The sequence below is a fragment of the Trichosurus vulpecula genome, chromosome 8 (genome assembly GCF_011100635.1).
Source record: "Trichosurus vulpecula isolate mTriVul1 chromosome 8, mTriVul1.pri, whole genome shotgun sequence".
Taxonomy (NCBI): Eukaryota; Metazoa; Chordata; class Mammalia; order Diprotodontia; family Phalangeridae; genus Trichosurus; species Trichosurus vulpecula.
Window position 1 is genome coordinate 87609333 of NC_050580.1, and position 17862 is coordinate 87627194.

The following is a 17862-nucleotide window of genomic DNA, read 5'->3' on the forward strand; positions in this document are numbered from 1 at the left end:
TTTGGCCATAGTAACTCTAGAGACCCATGTATAGGCAGTTGGGTATTGTAATAAAGGGATCTCTCTACTTGAAGTCAGTGGGAGAAATTGTTATTTTGCTATTATATTAATAACCAATTATTAAAATGGGATCTAGTCTTTTCTCCTCAATTTCCTCATTAAAGCCCAGCTCTTGTTAAAAAAAAATAGTCAGTCTCTGAAGGACAACCAGCAATTTGTTAGGATTGTGACCATATGGAATCATTTGATTATGATTACCTACTGTAAATCCACAAAGTTTTATTTTGTTTATTTCCCCCCAGTGTTCTCCAGTGGAGGACACCATCATGGGAAAATGTAGAGGTGCAGCAAAAATCTGAGTTTTCATGATGAGTAAGATCTTACCACAATGGAAACCTTGTCCTACAAAATATGAGTTCATATTCTGAAATTGTCTTCCAGGGCTCTGAATTGGGAGGATGGTCTCTGGGACGTTGGACCCATGATGGTATTGATATCAACAACAATTTTCCAGATTTAAATACTATGCTTTGGGAAGCTGAGGACCGTCGGAATTTTCCAAGAAAGGTCCCCAATCATCACATTCCAATACCTGAATGGTTTCTATCTGAAAATGCAACGGTAAGTCAAAGTAACTCATAAACTGCAAAATGACCGACAACGCCAATCAACATGGATTTGTAGGTAGAGAGAGCCCAAGTAAAATGAAAAATCATTTAAAATAGTGAGGAATAGACCTTTTTCCAGGTTGTTTTTACAAGGATAAATGTGACTCTGGATGAGAGATACATTCACAAACAACTTCTTGGTATAGTGTTACATGAGAAGAGTGTCTAATTTTATTTCTTATATTTAATTTTAATTTAGTTACATAATGATATTATTTTAATTGTGTGTCATAACTAGAAATGTCAATCCTCAGGTTTGAAAATGACTTTTTTTCCAATTACTATGATTGTTATCTTTATTGTTGCTGATACTGCTAGAATCAAAGATTTGGGGGGCCCATCTCCTTAGTAGCTGGAAAAAACTTGCCTTCACTTTAATTAGTCCCATTGGCTTATGGCCTGGAGTCTGTTGTAAGAAAAACAAATATGGAATTAGATCGTTAATTTTTTCACAGGTCTTATTTAGCACAGAATACTTAATAAGAGAAATTATTCACACTTAATATGTGAAATTCCATCCATAAGCTATTTCCAATTCTTATTGTTTTCCCACTACTGCCTATCCTACCCTTCCCCATCCTAAAAGTTCAGGTCAAGTCCTTTCTGGAACTCCTTACCATCACAACTTGCCCTAATCTTTTTCTTCATTGAACTCCTATAGGCCTGGTCTGAACTACTGATTTGGAAAGCAATTTTTACCTACTACTGTAATTTATTTTGTAGCTTTTTATGCCCCATCTTTTCCATCTCCGTCTACATAGATTATAAGTTCCCTGAGGAGGGAGAACCATATTTCAGACTTCTTTGTATGGCAAAAACATGGTACCTAGCACAGGGGCTTATTAACTGGTTGAGCTGTACAATGGAGCAACATTATTACTGTCTTCTTCCTTAATCAGTTCCTTGAGTTTTTGCCATCATGAAAATTTGTAATACACTCACATTTCCCTGATAAAGCTAATTGTCTTAATGTTATTTCTATAAGTCACCATAGGAAAGGGAAAGGGATTTTTTTTCTATTTAGCCTTTACTTTGACAATTCTTCTTGATAAGCTTTTATATTGTTAACAATGAAAGGAATTCTAGCTGAAAGACATTAATATGATTTATAGAGCTAATCTCCCAGTACTGGGAATCCACCATATCAGGGAACATGAAAAACACCTGCATTCCATAGGTGGGTGGGTTTTTTGCTTTTGTTTTTGAGGGGATGGTGATGAAATCTATTGCTGGTGTGTCTTACTCTGTATAGCAATGAATTGTAGAATGTCATGTTAAGGATTTATTTATTTTTTAATCAGTATTTCTACATCTTGATTTGGATTTTAAAAGAGAGGCAGTTTAAATATATCATCTCACAATTGTATGGCAATTCATAACAAGAAATACAAATCCTCAGATTGGAATGTGTCACTTTTTATTACCACACTTATTATTGTCTTAATAACTTGGTGTAAAAAGTTCATAACTCCCTAGATAGATCTTAAAACATGAAGCATTTCCATATCACAACAATGGAAAGTAAGAGAATAAATTTGGAGCTAAATGAAGGATAATTACAGGATTTGGCAGAGATCTTACAAGAGTCATCAAAGGACAAAAAACGAAATAAACTAATGACAAGCTGGGCTTCTCTTCCTCTGATCACTGCAGATCAGTAATCTCTAAGTATTTATCTGAGTCTACTAACTTCCCATGTGACCAAAAAGTGAATTCATCTTAAAAGTTTTATGAGCTCTTTCTTCTCTAAGATGCTTTAGATATGTGTTTTCCAAATTAAGTAGAAAAGGACCAACATGCATAAGAATACCTTTGGGTAGCATCTGATTTAGGAAACCTTACATTAAAATTATTCATATCCTATTGTATTTTTGTTTATTTTTTTACATATTTCCCAATTACATTTTAATCTGGTTTGCACTGTTGGAAGGAACCCTGTACTTAACACCCTTGCTTTAGATAGGTGGGTTTTTTTTAATTTGTTTGGGTTGTTTTTGTTTGTTTGTCTTGTTGTTTACTGAGGGAAGGAATACTTTTTTTCCTAAAGATTGATCCTACATTTTTCTGAAAACTGAGTAAGAGTCTGTTTGCCCAATGTGCTGGGTAGTGAGTGACTGAGACAACCATTTGGTGCCTTTGGCGGGTAGGGTCTAATCTATCCTTTTAAAACATCACAAGGACAACATGTATTATCTACCAAGTGAAGGATGGGAAGAATTCAGAGTTGTTGATAATATAAGATCCAGCACTGTGATCATAACAAAAGGAAGTAGAGTAGATATAGAGATAGAAGGAATTGTAGGGGTCATTGACTCTTAATTCCTTCATCTGCTGTGGGATACATACCCAGAGTTTCCTGAGGAGCAGAAGCTAGATACGTTCCCCAGCATTAATGGGTTAAACATAATTAGGGACAGACAAGTATTTCAAAGGCAAGATAGGGTGATTAGATGGGAATTTTCAACTCAATTTGACATACTTTTATTGAGACAATGGTGTTCTAAAGTATTACAGATTGGAAAAAAGCATCAGTCTTGTCACTCAAAAAGATTACATGTTACTAGGGTGATACAACACACACACACACACACACGCACGTACACACATGCACATGGGAGAGAACAACATAGTTTGTGGAGGAAGAGAGTACTAAGCATTGGTGGGGTCAGGAAAGGCTTACTCTACAAGATGGCCCCAAAGCGAGGGAAGCTAAAGATTCTGAGAGTTAGATATGAAGGGTGAGTGAAGGCATGGAGGACAGCTTTTGAGAAAGCACAAAGATGGAAGATGGAAGATGGGATGCCAAGTTCAGGAAGGAACAAATGGGCCCATTTGACTGAAACATGTAGTTCATTAAGAGGAGGGATGTACAGGAGTCTGGAAAGGTAGACTGGACCCAGACTGAGATGGGCTTCCTTGCCAAATGGTGTTTCCATTTTTTCTAGAGTCAATAGCAAGCGAATGAAGATTTTTGAGGAGAGGAGTAAGCATAGTTGGGCCTGTGCTTTTGGAAGACTGATTTGGCAGCTGTGTGGGAGATAGGCAGAAAAGGGAAAATTCTGTAAGCACGACATCATTTAGGAAGCTGTTACAGTCAAAGGTGATAAGGAAATAAACTAAGATGGTGGTCATAGGTGTGAGAAGAAGGAGACAAACATGTTTGGGAGGTGGAATAAACAAGATTTAGAAACTTATTAGATATGGCAGGCAGAAGGAAGAGGGGAGTTAACGATGACATAAAGGTTGCAAACCTGGGTGACAAGAAAAATCATAGTATCTTCAACAGCTTGAAGGAGGGGTAGAATTTGGGGAAAGGATAATGATTTCTGTTTGTACATGCTGAGTTTAAGATGCTGATAGAACATCCAGGTAAAGATGACCAGTAGGCATGTGGCGATACAGGACTGACACTCAGGATAGGTTTCTACATTTGTGAGCCCTCTGCACAGAGCTAATAATTGAATCCATGGAGGCCAATGAAATTACCATCAAAGGAAGATGAAAAGGACCAGGACAGAGCTTTAGGGGATACCTACAATGAAGGACTGAGATAAATGATAAGCCAACAGAGGAGACTGAGAGGGAGCCGTCTCTAGGTAAGAGAAGAACCAGAACAAAGCAGTGTCAAGTAAGCAGAGGGAATATCCCATGAAGAATAATGTGTCACAATACTTGATCAGCAGTGGGAGGCCAAATAAAATGAAAACTGAGAAAAGGACCATTGGAGTCAGCATTAGTAACCTTGAAGAAAACACTTTCAGTGAACTGCTAGAATCAAAAACTGGATTGGCAAGGTGTTGGGAGGTAAGAGAATGGAAGTATAAATAGCATTTTCTAGGAATTTGACTTTGGACATAAGGAGAAATGTAAAATTTAAGGCAATGACAGAGTCAAATTAAAAAAAATATTTTAAAGGTTAGGGGACACACTTCATGGAAGGAAACAATAGATAAAGACAAAATGGAGAAAAAGAGGGAGAGGGAAGGGGGAGAGAAGGGAGGGAGGGAAGAGATAGAGAGACAGAGAGAAATAGGGAGACAGACAGACAGAGACAGAGACACAGAGAGAGACAGAGACAGAGAGCTGCAGGAAGAGGGCAAGGTGAAGGAGAGGGAAAGAGGTAGGGAGGGTGAATGAATGATCAAATGATCAGGAAGGCAAGCCTCTTCTAGAAGAAAGGTGGGTGGGATCACGGGCACAAGTAGAGGTGCTGGCCTTATTCTGGAAAAGTGCTACCTCTTCTTCAAAGGCTATGGCTAAGGAGGAGAGAACATGGAACACCATAGAAGGATTTGAAATGGGGCAGCTAGGTGGCACAGTGAGTAGAACACCAGCCCTGGAATCAGGAGGACCTGAGTTCAAATTTGACCTCAGACACTTGACACAGTAGTTGTGTGACCTTGGGCAAGTCACTTAGCCCCAATTGCCCTGCCTTCCCCCCTCGAAAAAAGAAGGATTTGAAGTATGGAATAGGGAAAAAGGATTTTGGTTCAAGTAGCAAAAGAAAGCACAGGGAAGCAGGGAAGCAAAGAGGAAGGGAATAAGCCTTTATTAAGAACCTATGTGTCAGGAACAGTGCTAAGAAAAGAAAACTGAAGCAGTTTCCAGAGGTTAAGTGACTTGCCTATAGTCTCATAGCTTATAAGGCTCGATTTGAACTCAGGTTTTCCTAATTCCAGATCAAGCATTCTATCCACTGTACCACCTAGCTGCCTAGCTGTATAACATGAGTGGCTGAGGAAACAAGAGATAGTCTGGAACAGAACAAGTGGGAGCAAGAATGGGAGGATTATATGAATTCATGAATCCTTCTTCAAAGGGTGCTCAAATCATCTTCGAGTTTAATAGTATGGTCCTTGTGTTCTGTTCTCCTGAATTGGATAAATTAAATCAATCAAAAGAAGAAGGGAATAAATGCTCACTGCATCCAAGTTTTGTGTCAATCATTGAACCAAGGGAAGTGGAGAGGGCCCTGGATTTGAACTCAGGAAGGTTCAAATCTCACTTCATATACTTACTCGTCAGGTGATCACAGACAAGTGGCTTTCTTTCCTTCTTTCTTTCTCCCTCATTTTGCTCATCGCTAAGATGAGGGGACTTGACTCAGCGGCCTCTCAGATGCAATCCAGCTCTAAACCTGTGAGCCTGTGATTCACCTTAAACTGACTTCATGGTACATGTAGCTTCTTTTTCCTTATATTTAGGTGGCTGTTGAGACGAGGGCAATAATAGCCTGGATGGAAAAAATCCCATTTGTGCTGGGAGGGAATTTGCAAGGAGGAGAATTGGTGGTGGCATACCCATATGATATGGTCCGATCATTATGGAAGACCCAGGAGCAGACGCCTACCCCTGATGACCACGTTTTCCGATGGCTGGCCTATTCCTATGCATCAACCCACCGGCTCATGACAGATGCCCGGAGAAGGGTGTGCCACACTGAAGATTTTCAGAAAGAGGATGGGACTGTGAATGGAGCTTCTTGGCATACTGTTGCTGGAAGTAAGAGCCTGGTAGAAGCTTCCCCCAAATTATTGTATGGTCACTTGAGCTGGGCCTGATGATTTGCATTCACTAACAATAGCTAAGATCTCTCTTACCATTTTCCTACTTCTCTTGGGTGTCAAATGCTTATTAGCTATTTTTGTTCAGACCTTTCTTGTTCAAAGATTATTTTCCTCAGTAGGGAAAGCAGAAATGAAGTAAGGTTTAAGTGGCTTCCCTCTCTCATCCATTGTCATTCTACCATCCGTCCCAGGAAGTGGTCCTAAATCAATCTCTCTCTCTCCCTGCCCCTCTCTCCCCCTCCCTCCCTCCCTCCTTCTTTCTCTCCCGCCCTTCCTGTCTGCCTCTCTCTCTGTATATACATATATATATATGAAAAATCTCAGGGCTTAAGAGCATAAATTTAGGAATTTCTCTTTTTCCTGATACAGCTTTTAAAAATCATTGTTTTTAAGATGTGTCATATTTAACTTCCTTTGCTTTTCCTTCATGCATCAGGATCTTTAGCATTCCATGTTTTTCCTGCTATCCTCTCTTACCTTCCCCTGTTTCCATCTTCTCTACATAGGATCGCAGAGTAGGATTGGCCTTGTGATCTCATTACAGCAGAGGATTCCCTCTACCAATGGACCTTCTCTGCAAATGAGTACCTTAAGGAGCTTAATTGACTTGTCTAGTGTCGCCTGGGTTTTTAACGTACCATGATGCTTCTTTCTTGTGAAAAATCTAAGTTCATTTAGATTTAAAAAGTCTGAATTGGTTCCCTCAACTGAGTTATACCACAATTTCCCGAAACATAACTGGATGCCTTTAAAAGCCTGATAAAACCAAATAAGTGTATGAGATGGGTTAGTTTTATGTCCTAGCATTCACATTGTACAGGGCTTCCATTGTTGCTAAATATTTTTAGAATATCTAAATTCTTTAAGGCTCTCAGACTTTGGAATTAGCCCTATCAATCAACAAAGGGACAGGCTTTCTTTAAGTGCATACTATACAACAAGCACTGGGCTGGACCCTGGTGATACAAAGGCAAAAATGAAATAGCTCCTTCCCTCAAGGCACTTCCATTCCCATTCTGGTCGAATAGCATTACCCTTCCCTCTCCTAAACCTCTTCCTAATGTTTTCCCATTTCTAAAATAAAAACCATATGCTTGTCTGAGACAAATAGTTTGATGGCATTTGCCACCATAGATTCCATCAGCAACCCTGAGCAAAGAAGATCAAATCAAGACGCGTTACATTCCTCGAAGGGCTTTTGCATAGGTCAGCTCTACTTTCTTGATGTCGTTGGTCGCCACTTATTTATGTAGCTACTTTGACCCACACTATGAAGAGCACAAGACTTGAAGTCAAAAGATTATCTAGGTTCAAGCCACACCTCTGCCTCTTGCTGGCTGGCTTAACCAAATCAATTCACTAACTTACTCAACCTCAATTTTCTTAAATGTGAACAGTAAAACTTAAGCTGTCTTCCTTGAAGGGAAGCTTAGCTTAGCTTAGTTTGGCACATAGAAGACCCAATAAATGCTTATCGACTGACTTATTGATGGACCGAGGGCTTCTCTGGAGATCAAATGAGCCTATGTGAAAGTTCTGTACATTGCAAATGTAAATTATTTACTTTTTACTAATGGCCAAGCTTTTGGCGAATTAGACAAGTGGCAATTCCAAAAAGCACAGTAGAAGCAGGGTATTTGTTTGGTGCCTGTCCTTACTTATTGAAGTGTAGTATGGCAAGGCGACTGGAAAAATAGTCTTGTAATTAGGGAGTTTTGGGTTTGAATCCTGCCTTAGACAATGCTGTGCATCCCTAAGCATGCCACTCTCTCCCCTCCTCTATAAAGTGGAGACAATAATAGCAAAGGTTATTGTTAGGATCAAATGATTTGTTTGTATAGTGTTTTTGAAAGCTAAAGCAAGGTTTACTCAAAGACAGGGTCTTTAAACAATCAAAACTTAAAACTGCACCAAGACTTTTGGGACATCTTGTGGTTGTTACTCACAGGGGAGAGAGTGCTCAGAAACCAGAGTATTCTTCTCACTGCCCTATTTCCAAGTTTCAGCTTTGATATTGCTATAGAGTTTATAAGTGTTTTCAAGGAAAACAATATCCAATTTTACCATTTCCTGCCTAAATAAAAAAGTTGTTTGCTTGCTATTGGTGATAATAATAATCCGTTATCTGGGATTCACAGTGTACAGAAGGCTTTCACTGATACATTAATAATATCCATACACACTTCATTAGATTTTGAGAGAAAATAGTTTGTAAACCTGAAGGTGCAGTAGAAATGTGAGCTATGATTATTTCTATTATTATATTATATTTATATGATATACCACTATTATTGCTAACTATTAATAATTAATATTAAGTTTTATTTTATATTTATATTATATAGAATTAGGTATGATTACTTTCTCATTTGATCTATTCCTTCTTCATAGTAGCTTTGTGAGACAGATATTTTCCCATTTTACACCTGAGAAACTGAGGCTTAGAGGTATGATGGTTTGGCCAAGGTTACACTGCTAGTGATCAGCAGAGCTCCTTTTCAATGTCATGGCTCTTGACCCTAGGTCCAGGACATTCCCCACTGAATTACAGCTGACTTTGCCAAGTCCTGGCATTTTATTCTGTTTCATCCCGTCATTCCAAATAGAGCCAAAGAAGCAAATTTTAAGAATGATGGACAGGAAGAACAGACAATGAAAAATACCACCCTCCTCACAGCAAAGAGGTGAGGGACTACCATAGCAAAATGTTGCGTACGTCATCAGATAGAGACACTGCTTAACTATTTTGTATATTTTTGAGTAAACCACTATATGAGGACAAAAAGAATCCTTAAGAGGCCTTAAAAGAAAAAAACTGGAAAAGAACCCAAGGTTAACTCATTTCTGTCACTAAAATTTCATTGTGGCTTAAAACAGAAAGCCAAAACCTATCACCAGCTTGGGTCAAAAGACCAGACCCCAACCTTTAACCTTCATTATGTTCCTTGATCTCCGTAAGTGCCATGACCCTTCTGCAGCAGGTAGCAGGCAGCAACACAGCCAGACTAGTCAACGTAGAGTCAATAATAACATTACAAGGCAGCTATTGCATTACCAGTCTAAGCAGCATTTGAGCTTTTAACCAATTCTACTTTCCTCTGTTTCGTTGACTTCCTTTCCAAGTTGAGGGGTGGGGGTGGCAGGGGAACAGAGGAGGGCTCAAGTCCTTTTAATCACTCTTCTTCCTGGTGGTATAATGAGGTCTGCAGAATCATTTCACTGGAGATTAATGAAATGGTATTTCTAATTTCCTGCCTCTTCCCCTTCCCCTCCCATTCTCTCCTCCCTCACACCCTTTACTTCTGCTGTTATATTTCTGAGCAATGACCTGACAAGCATTAGTTAATGAGTGGTAGGTAAACTGTAAATGAATAAATGTAAAGTTTACTTCAGGGTTCAGTAAGCTTCTAAATATATATTACATGGTAGATACTTACATTGAACCTGTCTACATGTGAATACCATCAGTCCATTGTTCCCTGTTATCTCTGGGCAATGAAATCTTGTGCTGTGATACCATCTAAGCCACAGAGACTTAAGAAATGCTGGATTCTGTGTTTCATATTGAACTTAGGGACAAGAAAAGGATTTCAGTCAAATGCAGAGCACAAAAGAATGTCTCGCTGCCCTTAGCCAATACCCAAGGATTATAAGTAACTATCTGGGTCAAAACCCATCTTTGTTTCCACCCAGGCTCATGTAGAAAATAATTTTTACTTCTGGAAGCAGCTATCTTGCAAAGGCACAAAATGACACATTGTAGAAACCAATGATCAAGATAAAATGATCACATCCTGTTGTGATCCAAACCAATTTCTGGCTATAGCAGTGCAGGTGGTGATGAAGGACCCTCATTACAACTGGAGTGCTCATTGCCCAAATTTAGCATTTTCAGAGCATTTACAAATTACGTCACAGCTACTCACGAGAACCCTATGAAGTAGGGTGATAATGGCCATCTCATTTTACGGGTATGTCGAGTATAGCAATCGGTTTATTCTAAATAGAGTGCTGTAATTGGAAAGAAATACCTAAGTTTTAATTCTGGGCTTGCCCCCTACTGGGCATGGGACTGTAAACAAGTCCTTTGAAATCTCTGAGACTCAGTTTCCCATCACAAAAAAAGAAATGCTAATGTTTGCTCTATTTGTTAGCAATGTCCTGAGGACAGAAATGGTAGGATACATACATATGTGTTTGTAAGTGCTATATAACTGTAAAGCCCAATAAAATGTAAGCCATATCACATTCATTATTAATATAGTGCCAAAACATGTGACTGACAACTGAGAAATTTATTAGTCAGTTAACTGGCTATTTGTTGCTGTGGTCCCAAATATGAGGCCTGACTGACTGGGTGACTGTTGATCAACAAGAATTTATTAAGCATTTACTATGCGCCAGACATGGTGCTAAGCGCCAGGGATAGAGAGAAAAGCAAAAATCTCTGCCTTCAAGAAGCATGCTTTTTAGTAGGGGAGATGACATGTAAATAACTAGATACATTTAAGATTTAGAGACTGACACAGAGACAGAGACTGAGAGAGAGAGATGGACAGACAGAGACAGAGATGGAGAGAGACAGAGAGAATGATGCAAAGACAGAGAGACACAGAGAATGAAAGACAGAGACAGAGAAAGAGTGGGAGAGAATATAAGGAAGTCAGTCTGATAAGGGAAGGTATTAACAACTGAAGGGAACTGGTAAAGGTCTCCTTCTATAGGTCAGCTAGGAAAACTAAAAGATGGAGGTGAGGAGTCAGAGCCTTCCAATCAATACCTTTGTTTGGCAGCCACTAGACTCTATCTTTGACCTTATAATCAAGTGCCTTTCCTAACTTTTCTATGCATGATTTGGCCCTGAATCACAGCTATTGCACCCACTTAACCTCCATCTCATTTTGTGCATCCCCTCTATCACTAAAAGACAAATAGGAGAGAAATTTTCTCATTGATATTTCCACATGACAAATATAGAAACCTGGTAAAGCGAGAACGCCATATTGAATCATCTCCTGCTTTGAAATATTTGGCCAGTTAGCATTTTCACAGTGTTGTTCTTGGCTGCAGAAAGCAGTGATCTTAAGCAGACATGTTCAGATAGAGTACAATATTAATAATTTGGTGGTAATCGAGCCAGTATGAAGAACAGTATGAGGAAAAAGTATTTGAGCCTGGTCCCAGTGGAAGGGAAAGTGCTAATGTAAAGCAACATATGCCATGGGCTGAGACTTCAGTTTTTTTCCCCTGGTAACACACGTGACATAACATTGAACATCTGTGTTCTGTGAGGCCCTGAGTGACTCTGGATCCAGAAGCATCTGACAGCTTATTGAGGGAGGCCTCTTCTTGATCACTACTGTTTGGCATCTTGACAAAACATAATTCAGATGTGCGGTTGTTAATGTTCCTGTTCCTCAAAAGAGCTTTTGAAAGAAAAGAATGATAATGCGGAGTACAGATTATACTCTTAATTCAATGTCCACTGTGGCTTTTTACCCACTTATATTTGGTAACATTCATTTGATAAGAGAATATTCCTTAAAGTCTATATGTAAAAACTAGCTCATTTACTGTGACAGCTGAGGCTTGAACAAGTCCAAAGAAAAACACGATTCAGGACGTTAAAATATGAATCAAATTAATTTTAAAACCACAAACAATTATTTCATGGCAGAAAAAAAGTAAGCTATAAAAGGAATCCATTTGAAAAACAATTTTATTGAGTAAATAATGAGTTCAAAAGTAGAAATTTAAAGAAAATACTTGAGATAAAATGCAGTGTTATTGTTTTATTAGCTTATTTTTAAGATGCTTTTCTTGATATCAATAGAACAGCTTTTTAAAAAAAATGCAGTTTGTCTTTAAATCTCCTCTGATATTTTCTCTGGATGTGGGCAAATGGGCTGAGTTCTGCATATGGGCTTGCATATGTATGTACTACACACACCCTCCTTCATTTGCATTGTATAATTGGTTCTTAATTTGGCCTCCCAGTTGTTCATGATTCCTGTACCTTCTTCGTAACTACAATTTCTCTTTGCTCCTACAATGAGGTCCCTTTGACATCTCAAATGCGTGAGAAATGGGACGTTCTGATTAATCAGGTTCACTCAAAGTCTAGAAAGTGATCACAGATAACACACAAACTAATTCTATAACAAAGGACACATTCCATGTACTTCAAATTCATGCTGTTTCTCATTTTCCCTTACTTTCCACTCTTTGCTTTTCCAGTCTTTTCGGTTCTTTGCTAATGTAGACACTCCTTGTATACTTTCTGGGTTTTGTTTTGTTTTGTTTTTTTCTATCATGGCCCTTTTCCTGTCTTCAGCCCTTCCCCCTTTTTCTTAGGTCTGTACAGCAATGACATCACTTTGTGAAGTCTCTGACTCTTTTCTTTAACCTCTGCTCTGGGCCACTGTCCCTCTCCATCTACTATCTTGGTGGTAGACACTAAAACAGAGTTCTTAACCTTTTTTGTATCCTGGACCCCTTTGGCAGTCTGGTAAAGCTTATAGACTCATCTTATAAGACCATTTAAAAATGTGAAAAATAAAATACATTGGATTATGAAGGTAACCAATCACATTAAAAATAGTTATCAAAGTGGCAGCTAGGTGGCACAGTGGATAGAACTAGACCTGAAGTCAGGAAGATTTACCATCACGAGTTCAAATCTGGCCTCAGACACTTACCAAATATGTGATCCCAGGCAAGTCACTTAACCCTGTTTGCCTCAGTCTTCTCATCTGCAAAATGAACTGGAGAAAGAAATGACAAACCACTCCAGCATCTTTACCAAGAAAACCCCAGATGGGGCCACAAAGAGTTGGACACAACTGAAATAACTGAACAAAAAAATAACAATAATTATCAAACTATTTTTTTAATTGATGGATGCCAAATTAAGAAATTTTATTCTAACACATAGAGATTTCTGGTTGCTCATACACTAATAAGTGTTTATGTCTACATGCTCTGCGATTTTACTAATGATTCAAGTTATAAAAAAGTATTATTTCCTTACTAATGCCAGTTTGGACAATTTTTTAGTTAAAATCATCTTTGATTATTTTGGCAGGTCTGAATGACTTTAGTTACCTTCACACAAATTGTTTTGAGCTATCAATATATGTGGGCTGTGATAAATATCCTCATGAGAGTGACCTACCTGAAGAATGGGAGAATAATCGTGAATCTTTAATAGTATTTATGGAACAGGTAAGCATTTTTCAAAATAGTTTTCAAGTACAACATTTAGCAATGTCCTTTGAGTGAAGGACACCTGTATATTTGAAAGGCAACTAATGACCCAAGTTTATACCAGGATTGCATCATTAAACATCTTGTGTCTTAGACCAGTGATGTCAAACTGTACTTAAGAATCCCTATGGGATATATATATTGACTTAGAAAACCACACATTCACATTATCTATGTGCTATTGTATTTTTATTTATTTTGTTTAAAATTTCCCCATTGCATTTTAATCTGGTTTGGCTGCACCTGGGAATGCTGTGGGCCACGTAGCACAGGACCTTTATTGGTAAAGCAACAGAATTAAATGGGAATAATACTGGCACCTACCTCCTAGTTAGTTATTTTGAAGCTCAAATGAGGTGTGTGTGTGTGTATATGTGTGTGTGTATGTGTGTGTATGTGTATGTATATATGTGAGTATGTATGTATATGAATATGTGTGTGTGTGTGTAAAGTATTTGCCAACCTTGAAGTTCTATATGCTGTAATGTTAGCTAATATCATTGTATATGCTGCAACTTCCCCCAAAGCCTTGCTGTCTCCTTTGCAAAATAGTTGAGTTCTCCTTGGCAGAGTTCATGCCTTTTTCTATGACTTTGCCTAGTGCGGCAGGAGTTAGCCTGATTCTTTCTCCTACCCTGTAATCCCTTTGTGTTGGGAAATGCTTTCATAGATTTTCTTCTGGCCTGTTTTTAATTGCAAGCATTTATTTAAAAAGAATAGAAAAATAGCTAGCTAGTATTGACAGAAGAAATCTTTACCTTTCTGAAAATAAGGCCCATAATTTAACAAAAAAATGTTTTAAGTAAATAAAATAGCAAATCCTTTGTAACAGATGAAATGCTATAGGCATCCTACCATGAAAAATTTTCTAGTGTGGATAATGCAGTAAGGTTTTATAGAGAAATATGAGTTTAAAAGTCATATAGCCATATTTGGAAACATACTCTAAAATTTACATAATATCCATTCCATTTACTAAGCTTAACCGCATGCATGAAACTGATTGAGGTCACTGTCTCTAATGATCCAATCATTTATTTTAATTGCTTGATTTCATCATGAAATAGATACATTAACATATGATTCACTAAACTTTATGTAATTTGTCATTTCAAAAGCATTTAACCAGTGCCCTCTCTTTGTTTTTCTACTACTATCTAGATACAAAAAAGGAATATTGGGTGGAGGAGAAGGGTATGTGCTATAAGAGAGCAGTCAGATATGGAGGTACAATCTATGATCCTTGCCACTGGAGAGGCTAACGCTGCTGTGTTGCTTGAGCTAGGGAGTTCTGAGGTACAGTAGGGCTAAAGCCAATCAGATGACTACACTAACAAGTGGCACCAATATGGAGAACCAAGAGCCACCAGGCTGGGGTGGAACCAACCTAGCTTGGATACTGAGAAGTTCAAAACTTCCATGCAAATCAGCAGTGGGTTCAGGCCTGTAAGAGACTGCTGCAGTCTCTGCCTGGGTGAGACAGAGAGACCAATATTAAAATAAAGCACTGATCATCGAGTCAAAGGACCTGGATTTGAATCCTAGAACTGCTGTTTAATAATTCTATAACCTTGGAGAAGTCATGTAATCTCTCTCAGACTCAGTTTCCCCCTTCAGGAAATGAAGTTTGGACTAAATTATTTATAAAGTTCCTGTTATCTCTAAATTCTGTGATCTCTAGAGTACTTTATAGCATAGGTTGTAGGCAGTGCTGAGACAGACTTGGGAATCAGGAAGACTCATCTTCATGAGTTCAAATCTGGCCTTAGACACGTGATAGCTGTGTGACCCTGGGCAAGTCACTCACCCTGTTTGCCTCAGTTTCCATGTCTGTAAAATGAACTGGAGAAGGAAATAATGAACTACTCTAGTATCTTTCCCAAAAAAAAACACAAATGAGGTCACAAAGAGTTGAACATGATGAAGAAATGACTCAGCAAGACTGTCATTGCCCTCTTAAGAGTTATAAAACATGACACGTACTTTGAAGAGGGCTGCTTCTAGACACCCTCTTCTTTCTTCATTAGCCACTGTGGGGAGCCAGGAATTTACGCTGGAATGTATCATTCCCCCAACCCACACAACTTGATCCCCAGGGCTCTGCTCTGCCCTCAGGTTGAGTTGAAGAAAAGTCCAGATTCTTCAAGTATTTAAAGGGCTATGATATTAGAGTAATTAGATTTGTTCTAGCCACTGCGGGGCAGAACCAGCAGCAGTAGGTGGAAGTTACTAAGATTCTGGGTCTATAGAAAAAAAAAGCAGGATTTTTCCAAAGCAAGCCAATTTCATGGACTGCTCCTGAAGGCTGTGGGTTCCCTCTAGCTGGAGGCCTTCAAATGGAGATAGATGGGATGACCACTTGTCGGAGATCTTGAGGAGAGGATTGTTATTCAGGTACACATCGGGGTGAATGGGATCTTGGGTCCCTTTCAGTCTGGGAATATCATTTGACTATAGCCATAAAATATAAGAATTGAAGGGCTCAAAGAGGCCATTTGCTTCCACTTAAACTTGACCAAGAATCCTCTCTATAACATCCCAAACAAGTAGTCATCCAGCTCCCGATGGAAGACCCCATGCCTCCAGAGAGGGGGGACCTTGAGAAGTACTTGGCACCTTTTCCTACCCTTTTGTAGACACTCTTTTTAAAAAATGTAGTCTTGGTTCTACCTGTTTTAAATATTTTAGCTGGCAGTCATAGAATCACAGAAAAAAAAGTACCTCATAGTGCAGTTGGTTGAAACCCACTCATTTTTATTATATTTTTTAGAGACGTGTTTATTGATGTCTTTTGTTATTTTTTTACATTACCAAATTTTTTCCCCAGCATCCCCTCCCACTCCTCCCAGAGAGCCAGCTCACATAACAAATAATATTTTCAAGACAAAAAAAAGGAAAGCAATATATTGACATCTGAAAATCTGTGCAATGTGTCACACTTACGGACCTCCAACCTCTGCAAAGGCGTGGAGTGGGGGTGTCTTTTCATAGCTCTTATTTTGAGCCATGTTTCTTTTATAATTTTTCAACATTCACTTTTTTGTGATTGTTCTTTCTGTTTCATTGCTTCAGTCACTGGGACAACTAGGTGGTACAGTGGACAGAGTGCTGGGCCTGGAGTCAGGAAGACTCATCTACTTGGGTTCAAATCTCACCTCAAATACTGGCTAGCCATGTGACCCTGGGCAAGTCACTTAACTCTGTTTGCCTCAGTTTCCTCATCTGTAAAATGAGCTGGAGAAGGAAATGACAAGTCACTCCAGTATCTTTGCCAAGAAAATCCCAACAAAACATTTTTTTGCTTGTCTCTACTTGCTTCACTTTATATCAGTTCATTTATCTCTTTCCAAACTTCCCTAGAATCCCACTAATTTTGTTGATGGGGAAATGGAGACCAAGAGAGGTGAAATCCTTTGCCCAAGGATCTTCAAAGAGAACCAAACTTTCAGTTGACTCTTTTCATTGACTCCTTGCCGTTAAGTCTGTGAAGACAGGGAAGGAGGGAAGAATTAACAAAATCAATTCCTATAAAAGTCTTATTCATTTTCCAGTTTCTAAATATGTTACTCCTAATATAAACTTATGGATCCTTTATAAATGTATTGCTATTAATTTTAGTACCTCAATGAGTGAATGTTTTGCTTTAAGTAAAGTGTAAGTAAACTCTACTACACAGCCTTAAAGGACATAGAATAGTATTTTCTGAAACCAACAATTCAGGGATATACTAAAAATAATTAACAAGTCTTTTAAAAAGTGTGACCATGCGAAATTTCTTAGCAATGATTAGTCTTTAATTATCTCTTAAATACCACAGGATATTTTCCTTTTTAAATTTCAGAAATTAGTTAATTATTTAGTGTTAAGCCATATGACTATAATTGATAACCATAATTTTTTTTTTATTGAACAGGTTCATCGTGGTATCAAAGGCATAGTAAGAGATTCACATGGGAAAGGAATTCCAAATGCTATCATTTCTGTGGAAGGTGTTAACCATGATATTCGAACAGGTACCAATAAATATATTGATAAGCCTTGACTTCCACAATTTCCAAACACTGTAATTGTGCTGAAACCATGAGAAACAAGATTTGTGATGAGGACAATAAATTCCAAAACTGAATTCTCGTTTTCTCTTTCCCACCATTATATTCCATTTGAGCCCACCCAACAGTGATCTTCTAGTTTCTTGTTGACTCATCTCATTTCTTTCATTGAAGATAGGAAAATAAGAAGGCACAGAGGATTCATCAACAGATTTATTAAGCACCTACTACAAAATAATAGTTGTGCTAGGAAAACCATGTGTGAGTGAGTGTATATGAGTGTGTCTATTGAAACAACAAGCATTTCACATA

At 38.3% G+C, this 17862-nt stretch overlaps 1 protein-coding gene across 1 annotated transcript in view; it reads left to right on the forward strand.

Moving 5' to 3' along the window:
• CPXM2 (carboxypeptidase X, M14 family member 2) overlaps positions 1-17862 on the forward strand; it is a 239253-nt gene that overhangs the window by 208700 nt on the left and 12691 nt on the right. Inside the window, exons 10-13 of the mRNA XM_036736106.1 lie at positions 442-621; positions 5873-6170; positions 13320-13459; positions 17415-17514. Coding sequence (XP_036592001.1) covers positions 442-621; positions 5873-6170; positions 13320-13459; positions 17415-17514 — 718 coding nt within the window. The remainder of the gene's footprint in view (positions 1-441; positions 622-5872; positions 6171-13319; positions 13460-17414; positions 17515-17862) is intronic.